This window comes from Gekko japonicus, unplaced genomic scaffold, assembly GCF_001447785.1.
Source record: "Gekko japonicus isolate JY-2015 unplaced genomic scaffold, Gekko_japonicus_V1.1 scaffold2308, whole genome shotgun sequence".
NCBI lineage: Eukaryota > Metazoa > Chordata > Lepidosauria > Squamata > Gekkonidae > Gekko > Gekko japonicus.
The window spans coordinates 133,459-148,582 of NW_015169248.1; the positions used below are offsets into that span (position 1 = coordinate 133,459).

Sequence of the window (15,124 nt, forward strand, 5' to 3'; positions counted from 1 at the left end):
TTTGTTTATACATTTAACTTATATACCGCTCTAATCCTTGAAAGGTCTCTGAGCGGTTTACATATGGTTTCCAAATTCCAATTCACCTAACTAGGACCACATTTGTCTATAGGGTAGTGTCTGCCTACCAGCACCCAGGGCTTGTTGGTATCCGGCTTCCTCCAGCAGCTTCGGGTGTCGGCGTCCTTCTGGTCCCCGTGTTTGCTGCAGCTATGGCTAATGTCCTTAACGGCTCCTGCCACACCACGCCACATGTCACCGTGCTCTCCGAGCCTCCGCCTCTCCGGGCTCCGCCTCCGACGTCGCGCTCTCCAAGCCTCCGCCTTCGACGTTGCTCCACTGGAACACCAGGAACTGCTCCGCCGTCGTCACTGTCGCCGCCGCCGCTGATGCCCTTACCTCCCAAGGAGGAGGGTGCCCCCCGCCACCTAGGGGCAAGTACCCGATTGATCTACTTGTCATTTTAATACTTTCGAACCGCTGGGTGGGTGGGAGCTGGGACTAGGGCCAGGAGCTCACCCTGACCGCGGTGGGTCTCAGACAGCCATAATGGCTGTTCGTTGATGTTACTTGCAGGCGTTCTTACTGCCTGCGCCACCGCTCCCATGGGCAGCCGTCATTCTTAACAGAATGTCAGAAGAGTTTTGAGGGTCAATGTTTCCTTCCATCAGATCTGACAAAGTGAGCTTTGACTTTCAGAAGCGGATACCCCCAAAACTCTTGTTGGTCTGTAGGGTGCTCCTGGATTCTGGATTACAGCCACCAGAAAAAGCCCCAGTGGGCTGATGCCCTGGGAGAACCCCAGTCCCGAGTGGGGCGAGACTTGTCTCATACAAGATGGCACCGTGGGAGGTGGACAGGCAGGTGGCAGGCATCAGCAGCATGAGCTAGCGGCCCCATCCTGTATGTGACGGGTAGGAGGAGTCACCCCTGCTGCGAGACAGCGGTCCTCACCATTGAATCCAATCGACACCTTGGAATATGAAGGAAGGAGAAATTGCCAGTCCAGAGTCAGTAAGGAAATGGTTAGAGAGCATCTAAATGGTAAAGGTAAAGGTTCCCTTGCTCGAAAGCCAGTCGAGTCCGACTCTAGGGTTGCGGTGCTCATCTCCGTTTCCAAGCCGAAGAGCCAGCGCTGTCTGAAGACGTTTCCGTGGTCATGTGGCCGGCATGACTAAACACCAAGGTGCATGGAACGCTGTTACCTTCCCACTGAAGTGGTACCTATTTATCTACTTGCAATTTCTTGCTTTTGAACTGCTAGGTTGGCAGGAGCTGGAACTAGAGATGGGAGCTCACTCCGTCATGCGGCACCCGGGTCTCAAACTGCTGAACTACCACGACCTTCCACAGCCTGCAGTTCAGCGTCTTAACCACTTGAGCCACCGCAGCGCCACAGAGAGCATCTAGCTGCCTTAAATACTTTCAAATCTCCAGGGCCGGATGGTTTGCATCCCAGGGTGCTAAAAGAAATTGCAGATGTTATTTCAGAGCCTCTGGCTCTAATCTCTGAGATGTCCTGGAGTACTGGTGTTGTGCCGGAAGACTGGAAAAGAGCAAATGTTGTCCCTACCTTAAAGAAGGGGAAAAAGACAGACCCGGGAAATTACAGGCCTGTCAGTTTGACATCAATACCTGCGAAAATGCTAGAGCAAATTATTAAACGCTCTGTCCGTGAGCACCTTGAAGTTAATTGGTAGGAGCCAGCATGGGTTTATCAAGAATAAGTCATGCCAGACCAACCTTATCTCCTTTTTTGACTGAGTTACCAAAGTGGTTGACTCCGGCAATGCTGTGGACATAGTGTATCTAGATTTTAGTAAAGCATTCGACAAAGTTTCTCATGATATCCTTGAGGATAAGCTGGTTAAGTGTGGGCTGGATGGTGCAACCATTGGATGGATTCATAGTTGGTTGAAAAATCATATCCAACGAGAGCTCGTAAATAGCTCTGCGTCTACGTGGAGGGAAGTCTCGAGTGGAATGTTGCAGGGCTTGGTCCTAGGCCCGGTGTTGTTCAATGTTTTTATAAATGACCTGGAGGAAGACTTAGAGGGGATGCTTATCAAATTTGCAGATGACACGAAGTTAGGTGGGATTGCTAATTTTGAAGAAGACAAGAGTCAGGACTCAAAACGATCTAGATAGGCTGGAACAGTGGGCTGAGACAAATAAAATGAATTTCAATAGAGATAAATGCAAAGTCCTACACTTAGGTACAAAAAATCAAAGGCACATATACAGAATGGGAGGGATTTAGCTTGACAGCAGCATGTGTGAAAGGGATCTGGGTGTTCTGGTTGATCACAAGCTAAACATGAGCCTGCAGTGCGATGTGGCTGTGAAGAAAGCTAACGCAATCTTAGGATGCATTAACAGAAGCATTGTGTCCAGACCAAGGGAGGTGGTAGTTTCGCTATATTCTGCTATGGTCAGGCCCCACCTGGTGTCCTGTGTCCAGTTTGGGGCACCACATTTTAGGAAGGATGTTGACAAGCTCGAGCGTGTCCAGAAGAGGGCAACCAGGATGGTGAGAGAACTCTCTGCCGAAAAACATCAGGGCGCTGTAGGATCTGATGCGATTCTGCAGGGCCTGTAAGGAAGAGGTGATGAAGAAGAAGAGATTGGGTTTATACCCCCACCCTTCACTATCCAAAGGAGTTTCAAAGCAGCTTACAAACTCCTTTCCCTTCCCCTCCCCACAACAGACACCCTGTGAGGCAGGCGGGGCTGAGAGAGCTCTTGACAGAAACGGCTCTTTTTCCTGAACCTCGTTCTTCGAAACTGGAGATGCTGGGGATTGAACCTGGGACCTTCTGCATGCCAAGCGGATGTTCTACCTCCGAGCCACAGCCCCTCCCTCCTTGCAGACCGTGAGTCTCCTACCTCTTCAACGATTCTGGCAGGGGAACTCATTGTTTCAAAGAGACTGTCTTAAGGAGCTTTAATTTGCGCTTGCCGGCTTGTTGTCAAACATCGCTATTTGACAATCAGACCCAAGTGCTTTGTAAATCTTTATTTTCTCGTTATAAATAAATCAAGACTCGTTCAATACTTTAAACAGAGCGGAGCTGACAAGCAAGCAAACAGCCTCCTGGCAACAGAGTGGAAGTTTTTAATAATGTATATGGTACATTATATATACAAATTCCCAAGAGATGGGTTGTGTTTTTTTTACTGCAATCTGTCACTACCTCTTATGAAAAGATCTCGATTGGAAATAGAGCATGTTTCCTGATACTCCCCTTTCCGAATCAAGGGATGGATGTAGATGGTTTGCCCATGTCACAGAGCTTTCTCTGTGGGAGGCACCATATTACAACAAATGGCACCTTGGGAAATTGGCAAATGACTCCAACTGCTCCCTCTCTGTGTAGATGGGCCTTGTATACAAACAGGGCTAATTTTGGGCAGGAACGCACAGGAACGGAGTTCCGGCTGGCTCCTGAGTTGGCCACGCCCAGCAGGAACTCATTAGCATAATAGGCCACACCCAACAGCAGACACTCATTAGGACTGGCTACATGAGGGGTGTGTGGCCTAACATGCAAAGGAGTTCCTGCTACAAAAAAAAAGCCCTGGGTTTTGACAACAAACAAGGTAAACAGAATAAGAAGCAAAAGGTGGGTGTGGCTGGATGACCACACTTCTGGCAACACGGGGCTAATATGCTAATGAGCTGTGGTGTCAGGGTGTGGCCTGATAGGCTAATGAGTTTCAGCTGTTGGATGTGGCCTATTATGCTAATGAGTTCCTGCTGGGCTTTTTCTACAAAAAAAGCCCTGTATACAAATATGTCATGGGTCACAGTTCCTTGTGGACATATGAAGTGACCTTATTTTGAATCAAACCATTTGTCCATCAAGGTCAAGTATTAACTACTGAGCTCTCTGGGGCCTCCATTAGAGATCTTTCACATCACCTCCTACCTCATCCTTTTAACTGGAGATGCCAGGGATTGAACCTGGGACCTTCTGCGTGCTCCACGGCCCCTCAGGCTGAAAATAGAGCTTTCAGGGGGGCCAAAACATTTTCTAGGAAATGTCTTCAGTATTCTAAATATTCACCTGTTCACAGCTGCTGTTTCCCCCGTCTGCTGTGACTTGGTGTGAATCTCGTCGTAAATCTTTCAGGTCTAATTCTCTGTGTAAGGAACATGAACAGGATTAGTTCTTATGCATAACAGGTGATGCAAGGTCAGAGGTGAGCCTCTCTTGGGGTACAAGTAAATGGCATAATGAAATAGGATCTATACAACTGATGAGGAAGAAGCTTTCTGAAGTTTCAGGGAATTAACTGATATCAATACAAGGTTATAGTATGATCAAACTTGGTAGGGACAGCCAATTAAAGTTTCTAGAACGTCGGTCCTGTAGAAGTGTTAGACATTCTAGTGAGTAAGGAAACCCAGGTCTCTGTTTAAACCGGGATTACAGGTCATGTTTAATTTCTTGATGAGTTCTAATTCAGTTCTTTCACATTGCTGTAAAATGTGGGAAAGGAGAGTTGTCTCTTGGTGCTGGTGCTGGACAGCGCTGGCAAGTTGCAGTCAATTTATGGTGGCCTGTCGGGTTTTCAAAGCAAGAGACCTTCAGAGGTGGTTTGCCATTGCCTGCCTCTGCATATAGCAAACCTGGAGCCAGTTTGGTATAGTGGTTAAGTGTGTAGTATAAATTAAGATCCAGTCAAAATGAAGTCAAAATGAAGAGGAAGTTCTTGTATTTTATTGCAATGAAATACGGAAAACAGTTAGGCCAAAAGACCCATTCAAACTGACTGCTTTCTGAGCCCAACCAGGAAATACATGAAGTTAAATACTTAAAATGACATCAGCACATCATCATCATGAGAATAATATACAAAAGGCATAATTGGTTACAGAAACTTAAACAACATTTACATCAAAATTGCCTTATTGGTCAAAGGAAAGAAAGGTGTGCCTATGCAATAGCGTCACGTATTTACTTGACATAACCTAAGCCATATCGGCCAAGGCTTGTTCTCACCCAAACAAAAGTGTTATTCTCTGATAGCCAGGGAAAGATTCATTGTGACCCAGACACTATGCAGTTATAGCAGTAAACAATTAGAACCATGAACCTGATATCTACTTTTGTGCTAGAAGAATGTCTCCTGTGTCTTGTCTGTTAACAGCAACTAGGAAAAATCCCCCTTGACCCACAAAGAAGAGAGGCCTTCTATATACTAGGCCTTCATTATATTCAAATGATACATTGGATCCCTAATAAACCTATAAATCTATATAGCCTCATCTCTACTACAGTGTGCAGCCTCTAATCTGGGAGAACCAGGTTTGATTCCCCACGCCTCCACTTGCACCTACTGGATGACCTTGGGCAAGCCGTAGTTCTGACACAGCTCTTCTTGAAAAAGAGCAGTTTCTGTCAGAGCTCTCTCGGCCCCGCCTACCTCACAGGGTGTCTGTTGTGGGGAGGGGAAGTAAAAGGAGTTTCTGAGCCGCTCTGAGACTCCTTTGGGTAGTGAAGGGCGGGGTAGAAATCCAATCTCTTCTCTTCTTCTTCTTTGGTTGTCTCCCATCCCAGTAGTAACCAGAGCTGACCCTGCTTAGCTTCCAAGATCTGATACGTCCATCCAGGTCAGGGCACGTTGTCTTGTAGCTTCCTGTATGCAGTCCAGTTTGCCCATGAAGAGAACGGCACCCCCTTTATCAGCTTTCTTGATGATGATGCCAGGCTTGTTTATGAGGTTGTTCGGGCCATCCCTTTCAGTACGGTTGAGATTGTATTGCAAATGGTGCTTTCTGTCTATCTTGGGTTTGGGCATGGTTAAGAAAGCATTGGAGCTGCGGTGGCTCAAGTGGTTAGGACGCTGAACTGCAGGCTGTGGAAGGTCGGTAGTTCAGCAGTTCGAGACCCGAATAGTGCCGCATGACGGAGTGAGCTCCCGTCTCTAGTTCCAGCTCCTGCCAACCTAGCCGTTCGAAAGCAAGACATTGCAAGTAGATAAATAGGTACCACGTCGGTGGGAAGGTAACAGCGTTCCGTGCGCCTTGGTGTATAGTCATGCCGGCCACATGACCACGGAAACGTCTTTGGACAGCGCTGGCTCTTCGGCTTGGAAACGGAGATGAGCACCGCAACCCTAGAGTCGGATTCGACTGGCTTTCAAGCAAGGGAACCTTTACCTTTACCTTTTAAAGAAAGCATTGATCTATACATGCTACGAATACCAGCCACTTCCCTAAAAGGAATACTAAGGTGTGAGGGACTTTTCAGCATGGAGAGAAACCCGGGGGGGGGGGGGTTTCCAAAAATTGTTCATGGGGTGGAAAAGGTGGACAGAGAGAACTCATTCTTCTTGTCCTAGAACACTAGCACTTGGAGATAAAGTGGGTGGGTGGTAGATTCAGCACTGAGCACCTCGCCTGGCCTGATCAGAGGAAACAGTGATCCAATCTGCATCTGCTATGTAAAGCCAGGGGTCATTTCGTAAAAAAAGAGGTGCAGGAGCTCACTAGCATAACTCATTAGAGTAACTTATTTGCATATGCCTCACCCCCTGACATCACCAGAAGTGTGTCAGAAGGCAACACCCACTGCAACTTACCTGGCTGCTTCTTGCTCCTCGTGGCCCGGGGCTGCTGGGAGCAGGGGGCGGGGCTTGTTGCATGTGCCCGCCCCCTGGGCTCTTTACTGCTGGAGCTCCACTCCTGTGCGCTCCTGCAGGAAATGACCCCCGTTTAAAGCTGTTTCATTCTGCTTTGGCACCAGCTTCCTTTGCCTTCCATTTGGCTCAGTATAAAAAGCTCACCGCCTGCATCAGGACAGAAGGAGAGTGTGCGAGAGAGAGGGGAGGAGTTGCCTCCCGGGGGCACCAGCGGGGCACTGTACTGCGTTGCACTGCAGGGAGGAAGCAGCACCTGCAAAAAAAAAACCCCGAAAATAAAGTGGGGTGACCTGGAAGAGAGGGGAAGGGGGGCAGGAAAGATGGAATGAGCTGGGTAAAATCATGAAACAGCCGGCAGTTGCTGGGGACTGCCCCAGGAAATAACAAATGGTTCAGGGGTGGGTGTGCTTCCAACCACCACTCCCAAATATGATCTCAGAAACATGTTCCCTGGCTGCTTTTAAATGCAGACGACTGGATTTTCAGCTAACTCATTTTCTTTGTGACAATTTGCGTATCTCCTTAGAAAAGGTGTCTGGGGAGAATTCAGCTGCAGTTGTCTGCTTGTCGCTCACAGCAGCTTGAGGGCGGGGAGGAGCAATTAAACCACCTTAAAACCAAATCCAAGTAACACGGTGTGGTGAAACGCCACCATAGTAACCTCGGAGTCTCCACTAGATGGCAATAAAATGATGCAGGCAGCCAATACTGAGACGAAAGAGTAGGACAGCGGATGCAGCATGAAATGCAGACAGAAATCTGTGAGACGATGTGGGCTCTTTGGCACAGCGGCGGGAAAGACCAATGCAGATTGGACCAATGACTGGGCTAGAAGTGAAACGCTGCTGCCACCAGGTTGGGGCCAGGACCGAAAAGGCCCTGGCCCTAGTTGAGGGCAGGCAGACCTCCCTAGGGCCGGGGATCACCAGCAGCAAGTTGTTATCAACTGATCTCAGCATTCTTCTGGGGACATACTGGAGCAGAGAGTCCCAAAGGGTATATATGAAGGAAACATTTCTTGTTCTATGAGGAGATTTTGTTTGGCTATAAACAGGGCTTTTTTTGTAGAAAAAGCCCAGCAGGAGCTCATTAGCATATTAGGCCACACCCAGGACAACACAGCTCATTAGCATATTAGGCCACACCCCCGTGTTACCAGAAGTGTGGTCATCCAGCCACACCCACCTTTTGCTTCTTATTTTGTTTACCTTGTTTGTTGTCAAAAACCTGGGCTTTTTTTTGGAGCAGGAACTCCTTTGCATGTTAGGCCACACACACCTAAAGTAGCCAATCCTAATGAGTTCCTGCCACTGGGTGTGGCCTATTATGGTGTGGCTATTATGCTAATGAGTTCCTGCTGGGTGTGGCCAACTTGGGAGCCAGCCGGAACTCCGTTCCTGTGCGTTCCTGCCCAAAAATAGCCCTGGCTATAAATATCAAAGGGGAAAAGAGAACATTTGAAATTTCTTACTCCTCTCCCCCCCAAAAAAAACCCCATGAAGAATCCCTTTCTTTGTAAAAGTTGTTTTGAAATAGAGAAACCCATTAAACTGTCAAGACAGTGTTGGGAAACAACTCAGATAAACAATGAGACCATGGAACCATGTAATCGTATGGTAGTTATCTCCTTATACCCTTACCTGTGTTACCCGCCTCCTTCTTGGATGCACCCACCATTTGTCGTTCTTGGCGCTCCGATATCTATAATACCAGTGTAATTCAGCAACTGGATCTTTGGGGGCGGCATGGTTGCACCGGCACAACAATACCCCATGGCTTTTCCCACGCGGATTTATTTACAGAAAGGAGCCCTTGTTCTGGGAGCTCCTCGGGTTTCAGTCCATTGCTGTTTTAACAAGTGGGCGATGCCAGGAAAGGGGCTGTTATGCTATAATATCATAACAACAGGTCACTGGAGATCAGAGTTATAAGACATGATCGGGACAAAAGATACCTTGTTGGCGTGCATGATATAAGGAAGGAAACCGTTTCCTGGATTACTCTGGGGTTTAGCAGTTAGGTGAACACATTTTGTCCCCTAACTATGGAATGCCATTTGCGTCAATTAGAAACTGCTCCATCAATACCATCTACTTGAAGTTTTCTTCCCCTTTCATCAAGGGATGATATAGCCTATTGTGCAAGTAACTGCACAAAAGCTACAAGCCTGCGAAGGTCTTACCAGCCTTCCTTCTTGCAGATTCATTTAGGCAGAAAGTGCCGTAAAGTTACAGCCAACTTATGGCAACCCTATAGTGTTTTCAAGAAGAAGAAAAAGAAGAAGAAGAAGAGATTGGATTTATACCCCACCTTTCACTACCCGAGGGAAAGAACTCCTTTCCCTTCCCCTCCCCACAACAGACACCCCCTGTGAGGTGAGTGGGGCTGAGAGAGCTCTGACAGAAACTGCTCTTTTTCAAGGACAGCTGTGCCAGAACTATGGCTTGCCCAAGGTCATCCGGCAGCTGCAAGTGGAGGAGTGGGGGATCAAACCCGGTTCTCCCAGATTAGAGTACATGCACTTAACCACTACACCAAACTATCTCTCGGCAAGAGACATTCAGACGTGATTTGCTAGGGTTGCCCGGTCAGTTAGAGATGCCGGCGTGGGGGGCGGGGGGTGGGGACATTCCGGGAGCCGGAAGCGTCACCACCGACTTGCCAATGTCACCAGAAGTGATGTCATGCACTGTGCCTACATCACCTGGAAGGGTAAGATCTCTCTCAAACCATAGAGTTTTGACCAAAAACCAGAGCGTCGCCCCTGGCATGGCCATGTCACTTCCGGGCGATGTAGGCACGTTGTGTGGCATTGCTGTTGGGTGGACTTTCCTCCCATCAGCCAGCTGGCCAGTGGCGGGCAGGAGCCCGGAAAACCAGGCAATCCCCTGCCCCCAACTGGGGAAGGTCAACCCTATGGTTTGCCATCGCCTGCCTCTGCCTAGCAGCCCTGAACTACTTTGGAACATAAGAACATAAGAGACACCAATGTTGGATCAGGCCAAAGGCCCATCCAGTCCAACACTCTGTGTCTCACAGTGGCCAGAAATACCAGTGCCATCAGGAGGTCCACCAGTGGGGCCAGGACATTAGAAGCCCTCCCACTGTTGCCCCCCCCAAGCACCAAGAAAACAGAGCATCACTTGCCCCAGAGCCCCTATCTATACCTTGTGGCTCATAGCCACTGATGGACCTCTGCTCCATATGCCTATCCAATTCCCTTTTGAAGCCGTCCATGCTTGTAGCCGCCACCACCTCCTGTGGCAGTGAATTCCATGTGTTAATCACTCTTTGGGAGAAGAAGGACTTCCTTTTATCCGTTCTAACCCGACCGCTCAGCAGTTTCATGGCATGCCCACGAGTTCTTGTATTGTGAGAAAGGGAGAAAAGTACCTCTTTCTCTACCTGCTCTTTCCCATGCATAATCTTATAAACCTCGGTCATGTCACCCCTCAGTCGTCGTTTCTCCAAGCTAAAGAGCCCTAAGCGCTTTAACCTTTCCTCATAGGGAAAGTGTCCCAACCCTTTTATCATTCGAGTTGCCCTTTTCTGCACTTTTTCCAAAGCTATAATATCCTTTTTAAGGTCTCCTTTTTGGAGGTCTCCCATCCACATACTGGCGGGAGCCGACCCTGCTTAGCGTCTGAGGTCTAATGAGATCTGGCAAGCCTGGGTTCCTCTTACTAACCATCGATTCTTCAACCCCCTGTAAAAGAAAGTGGAGGGGGTCACATCTTTTCCGGTTTACAAGCTTCTCTGCCCGGGTTGCCTAAAGCAAACTTTTACTCACTGCCAGTGCCCGGCTAAAAGTCCACACACAGCTTAGAGGCATCTGTAGCCACGCAGCTAGAAATGGGTTGAGAAATGACCCAGGACATTCCAGTTCAGTGTTGTGTAGGGAAGGTGATTTCCTTGAATGTTCCCCCCCTCTTGTTTGCTACTTCAGGAGGTTGTTTTGTTTTGACTGAAGCGGCTGTTTCTCATTGCTGGGGCCAAGGTTAGGACAGTTATAAGAGAGCTGAGTCATCTGTTCAGGTCCAGACCGTGGAATGCTAAACAAGGCCTGCGAGAGGAGGAGAGGAGGAGGAGGACTGGTTTCAGCAGGCTCAGAACAACCCATTACAGAAAGAAGAAATGAGTACATGTAAGAGGAGGAGGAGGAGAGGAGGAGGAGGACTGGTTTCAGCAGGCTCAGAACAACCCATTACAGAAAGAAGAAATGAGTACATGTAAGAGGAGGAGTCAATCAGTCAGTCCTAAAAGAAATCAACCCTGACTGTTCCCTGGAAGGACAGATAATGAAACTGAAGCTCAAATACTTTGGCCACCCAATGAGAAGGGAGCACTCACTAGAGAAGAAGACCCTGATGCTGGGAAAGATTGAAGGTCAAAGAAGACGGGGATGGCAAAGGATGAGATGGTTAGACAGTGTCATAGATGCAACGGACATGAAACTGAGCAAACTTCAGAGGACGGTGGAAGACAGGAGGGCCTGGCGAGATCTGGTCCATGGGGTCGCGGAGAGTCGGACTCGACTGTGCGACTGAACAAAAACAAGAGGAGGAGAGGAGGAGGAGGACTGGTTTCAGCAGGCTCAGAGCAACCCATTACAGAAAGAAGAAATGAGTACATATAGGAGGAGGAGGAGATTGGATTTATACCCCGCCCTTCACTTCCCAAAGGAGTCTCAGAGCATCTTACATATCTCCTTTCCCTCCCCCTCCCCACAACAGACACCCTGTGACGTAGGTGGGGCTGAGAGAGCTGTCCCGAGAACTGCCCTTGAGGGAACAGCTCTGAGAGGACTTGTGACTGATGCAAGGTGACACCAGCAGCTGCATGTGGAGGAGTGGGGGAAATCAAACCCATTTCTCCCAGATTAGAGCCCGAACTCCTAACCACTACACCAGTCTGGCTCTCAGTTAACATCAGACTCTGCAGAACTCCCAGGAAAGAAGGAAGTTGATGCGACAGAGTCCACTGAACCTCCCAGGCCAGAGTGGTGGTGGAAAACAAGTCGCAGCCAATCCCTTCCGGGGTTTTCAAGGCAAGAGATGAACAGAGGTGGTTTGCCTGTACACAGCAGCTCTGAACGTTCTTGGCGGTCTCCTATCCAAGTACTAATCAGGGTCGACCCCGCTTAACTTCCAACATCTGATGAGATGGGGCTAGCCTGGACCGTCCAGGTCAGGGTCTAGGCCAGAGTACCATCCCTTAAAATGAAGATGCAGAGGATTCGAAGTGAGGGAAGTCTGCTTTGGGCTCGTTTCCTGTGACGCTACTGAATCGCCTTGCACCGTACCCTCTCCCTTCTCCAGGAGGGAGCTCTAGGGAAGTACGTGATCAAAGATGATGAACAGGCTGATGAAGATTCTATGCCCAAAGTGTCTCTGCGGCCCCTCCCAGATCTGGACTCTGGAAAGATGTGCTCCTTAGAGAGAGATACTTGGGAAGTTCATTCTCAGACTTCAGGTTCAACAGAGGGGAGTGATGAGACCTTCTGGGTGGATGAGCATGGTTCAAGCCAGTAGGGTTGCCAGTTCTCACCCTTGGAAGGTTAATGACAGGATTCACACTTTATACCTCAATTCCTTCCTTTTTTACATAGAGAATTTACACTGAAAGACTGGGACAGAGTTCACACTAACCCCTAATGCAGATTGGAGGGGCATGATAAATGACTGATGGGGCAGCACCCCTTTTTTGCACACCGTGGCTACGGGTCTCATCCACTGTTCCCTCTACGCTGAGTTAGTGTGAGCTAGCTCACAGTTTTTTAGCCTCCGGCTCACACATTTTTGTCTTGGCTCTGGAGCAAACTAATTTATACAGCAGCCAAATTGCTCGCTCACGATTTTAATGCCAGTAGCTCACAAAGTAGAATTTTTGCTCACAAAACTTCACAGCTTAGAAGGACCATTGCCTTGTCATCAGGGGTCGTTTCATAGAAAAAGAGCTAGGGTAACTCATTAGCGTAACTCATTAGCATATGCCACACCCCCTGACATCACCGGAAGTGTGTCATAAGGCCACACACCCCGCCCCCAACGGTCCCAGCCACCGCCGGCCTTGCAGCTCCACTGCCGAGCCCCATGAGGGGCCCGGCGGTGGACCTGCAAGGCCAGCGGGAGTGCAAGGAAGCCCCGCGAAGGCCCTCCCTGGCCCCAGGCAGCCAGGGGTGGGGAGAGGCAGTGAGGAAGCAACTTACCCTTTCTCTTCTTCTGCCTCCTCCTGGCTGAATGAGGGCCGGAAGCGGGGCGGCCAGAAGCAGGGGGCGGGGCTTCGTCATGTGCCCCGCCCCCCGTACCTCCCCCGGGGGAACTGCGATCCCCCCCCCCGAAATGACCTCTGCTTGTCATACTATACACCAACTTGTGGACACAGTTCTACTATAGGGGAAAGAGGCTGAAGGCATACCCCCAAGTGGCTTGCTTTCTATCTGAATCAAATTTACAAGTTTAAATGCAAATATTGTCCCTTCTGGATGTGGCTGACTTCGCTGCTCTGATCCAGGCTTCTGGAACTCCATCTTAGAGAGCCACTGTGGCGTAGTGATGAAGACAGCCCAGCATCTGGGAGACCCTGGTTCAAATCCCCACTTCGGCCCTGGAAGCTCACTGGGCAACCTTGGACCAGTCACACTCTCTCAGCCTAACCTACCTCACAGGGTTGTTGTGAGGATAAAATTGTGGAGAGGAGAATGACTTTGGCTGTTTTGGGTCCCCGTTGGGGAGAACGGTGGGGTACAAATGAATAATTAAGGAATTAATTGAATGAATGAATAAAACAGAGGCTGGACTCTGGAATGTGCCATACACAGACCCATCCTTGAGAACAACTCTCTGAGCCCTACTTGTAGGGTAAGGTGGCCTAGTAACTCTAATTTAATAAATATTAATAAGAAGAAATAACTTGGAAGTTTCAGGTCTTATAAAATGCACCTTTAGATAGCACCGAGGCATGTTGATCATATAACGCTTCTCTCAGCCATTTACACTGGCTTCCAGTATGCTTTTGATTCAATTCTACATGCTTGCTAGCTTATCTTGCTGTTCTTCCGACTCAAAGGTCCTGAGCAGATCAAAATCCAGCCCTCTAACAATCCCTCATTATAGATGAGCATTTATGCTTGCTTGGTCAAACTCTAAATTTCCCCTCACCCATACTGGAAGGCCAAGTAGTGGGCAAAGCATATTCGGACAGAGTTTGTAAATGTGAATCTGGTCAGCTTGAGTCCTTAGAACATATTTTATTGGAGTGTGAGACCTGGTCTGATCTGAGAGAAAGTCATTTGTGTGTCCCCCCCCTTAATAGATTGTGTGAATTTATCATCTCAAAAAAAAATCATCCAGTTTCAGTTTTTCTTTATCGACGAGGATTGGAAAACTACCTTAGCAGTTGCTAAGTATTTAACAGCAGTGATCATCTGGAAGGGGGTTGGACTCTGATCTGCTGAAGACCTTTGAGCAAGAAGGACAGTAAAATAAGCAAGCAACTCCAGGTGCTGTTTCCTGCTTTTAAAGTCCTTGACAACTTGGAATCGAAATATCTGAAGGGCCACCTTTCCTGGCGTGAACTCATTTGCCCTTTTCTGCTTTCTCTTCCCCTCTTTGGTCTTTCCCCCTTTTCTTCCAGATTCAGGGCAACTTTGCCTCTGTGTGCTGACCTGCTCACTGCCAGGTGCTTCCCACTGTCAGAATTTGTAGTCTTGATCTCGCAACCCGGGGCACCTTGGGGAGGAATGATGCATCAAGATGTTCAAGTGTGTTTCTAGGATAGTGCAGCACGGTCTGTTTCAGGGCCTGGGGGAGGGGCTCCTTGGTCTTCAGCCTACCTGCTCCTTCTGTTTTTGTGTGTGCGTGCACGCACACCAACACACACACTCTGTCTCTTTCTCAAGCACTCACTTCATCTGGTCATGGCTTACAAAAGCTCAGACTGTTGAATACACGAAATTTCAGGCTAAAGTGGCTGAATATACAAAAAAGTTTTAGGGGCACTCGCAAATGGCCGTTCTTGAACCTGCAGACTTAGAAGCAGACATATGAGCATTTAATGAAGCATCTCAGAGCATAATCGGTTAGCGACCAGTATTTGACATGGAATCTATATTCCGTATCAGACATCTCTGCCATCAGATAGAGGCTCCAATAGAGCAAGCTCCTCTGTTTGGGGGATTTAAGCCAACTCCATCCCTTCCCCCAGGTTTTTTGCAAATACCTCCCCCCCAGTCTGGAGAAAATGGCCCTTCTCTCAGCATGGCCCTAATCTGCAGATTTAAGGATCTGTAGATGGGGTCATGAATGGGGTCATGTTGACTATTAAATGCAGGGGTCATTTCATTGAAAAAGAGGTGCAGGAGCTCATTAGCATAACTCATTAGCATACCTTATTTGCATATGCCACACACCCCTGACATCACCGGAAGTGTGTCAGAAGGCAACACTGGACTGATTTGGATTGCTAGCTATTGGGG

General features: G+C 48.5%; 1 protein-coding gene across 1 annotated transcript in view; it reads left to right on the forward strand.

Annotated features, from left to right (window-relative positions):
* The first annotated feature begins 212 nt into the window (after positions 1-212).
* LOC107114877 (pulmonary surfactant-associated protein D-like) overlaps positions 213-15,124 on the forward strand; it is a 62,486-nt gene continuing 47,574 nt past the window's right edge. Inside the window, exon 1 of the mRNA XM_015416482.1 lies at positions 213-434. Coding sequence (XP_015271968.1) covers positions 213-434 — 222 coding nt within the window. The remainder of the gene's footprint in view (positions 435-15,124) is intronic.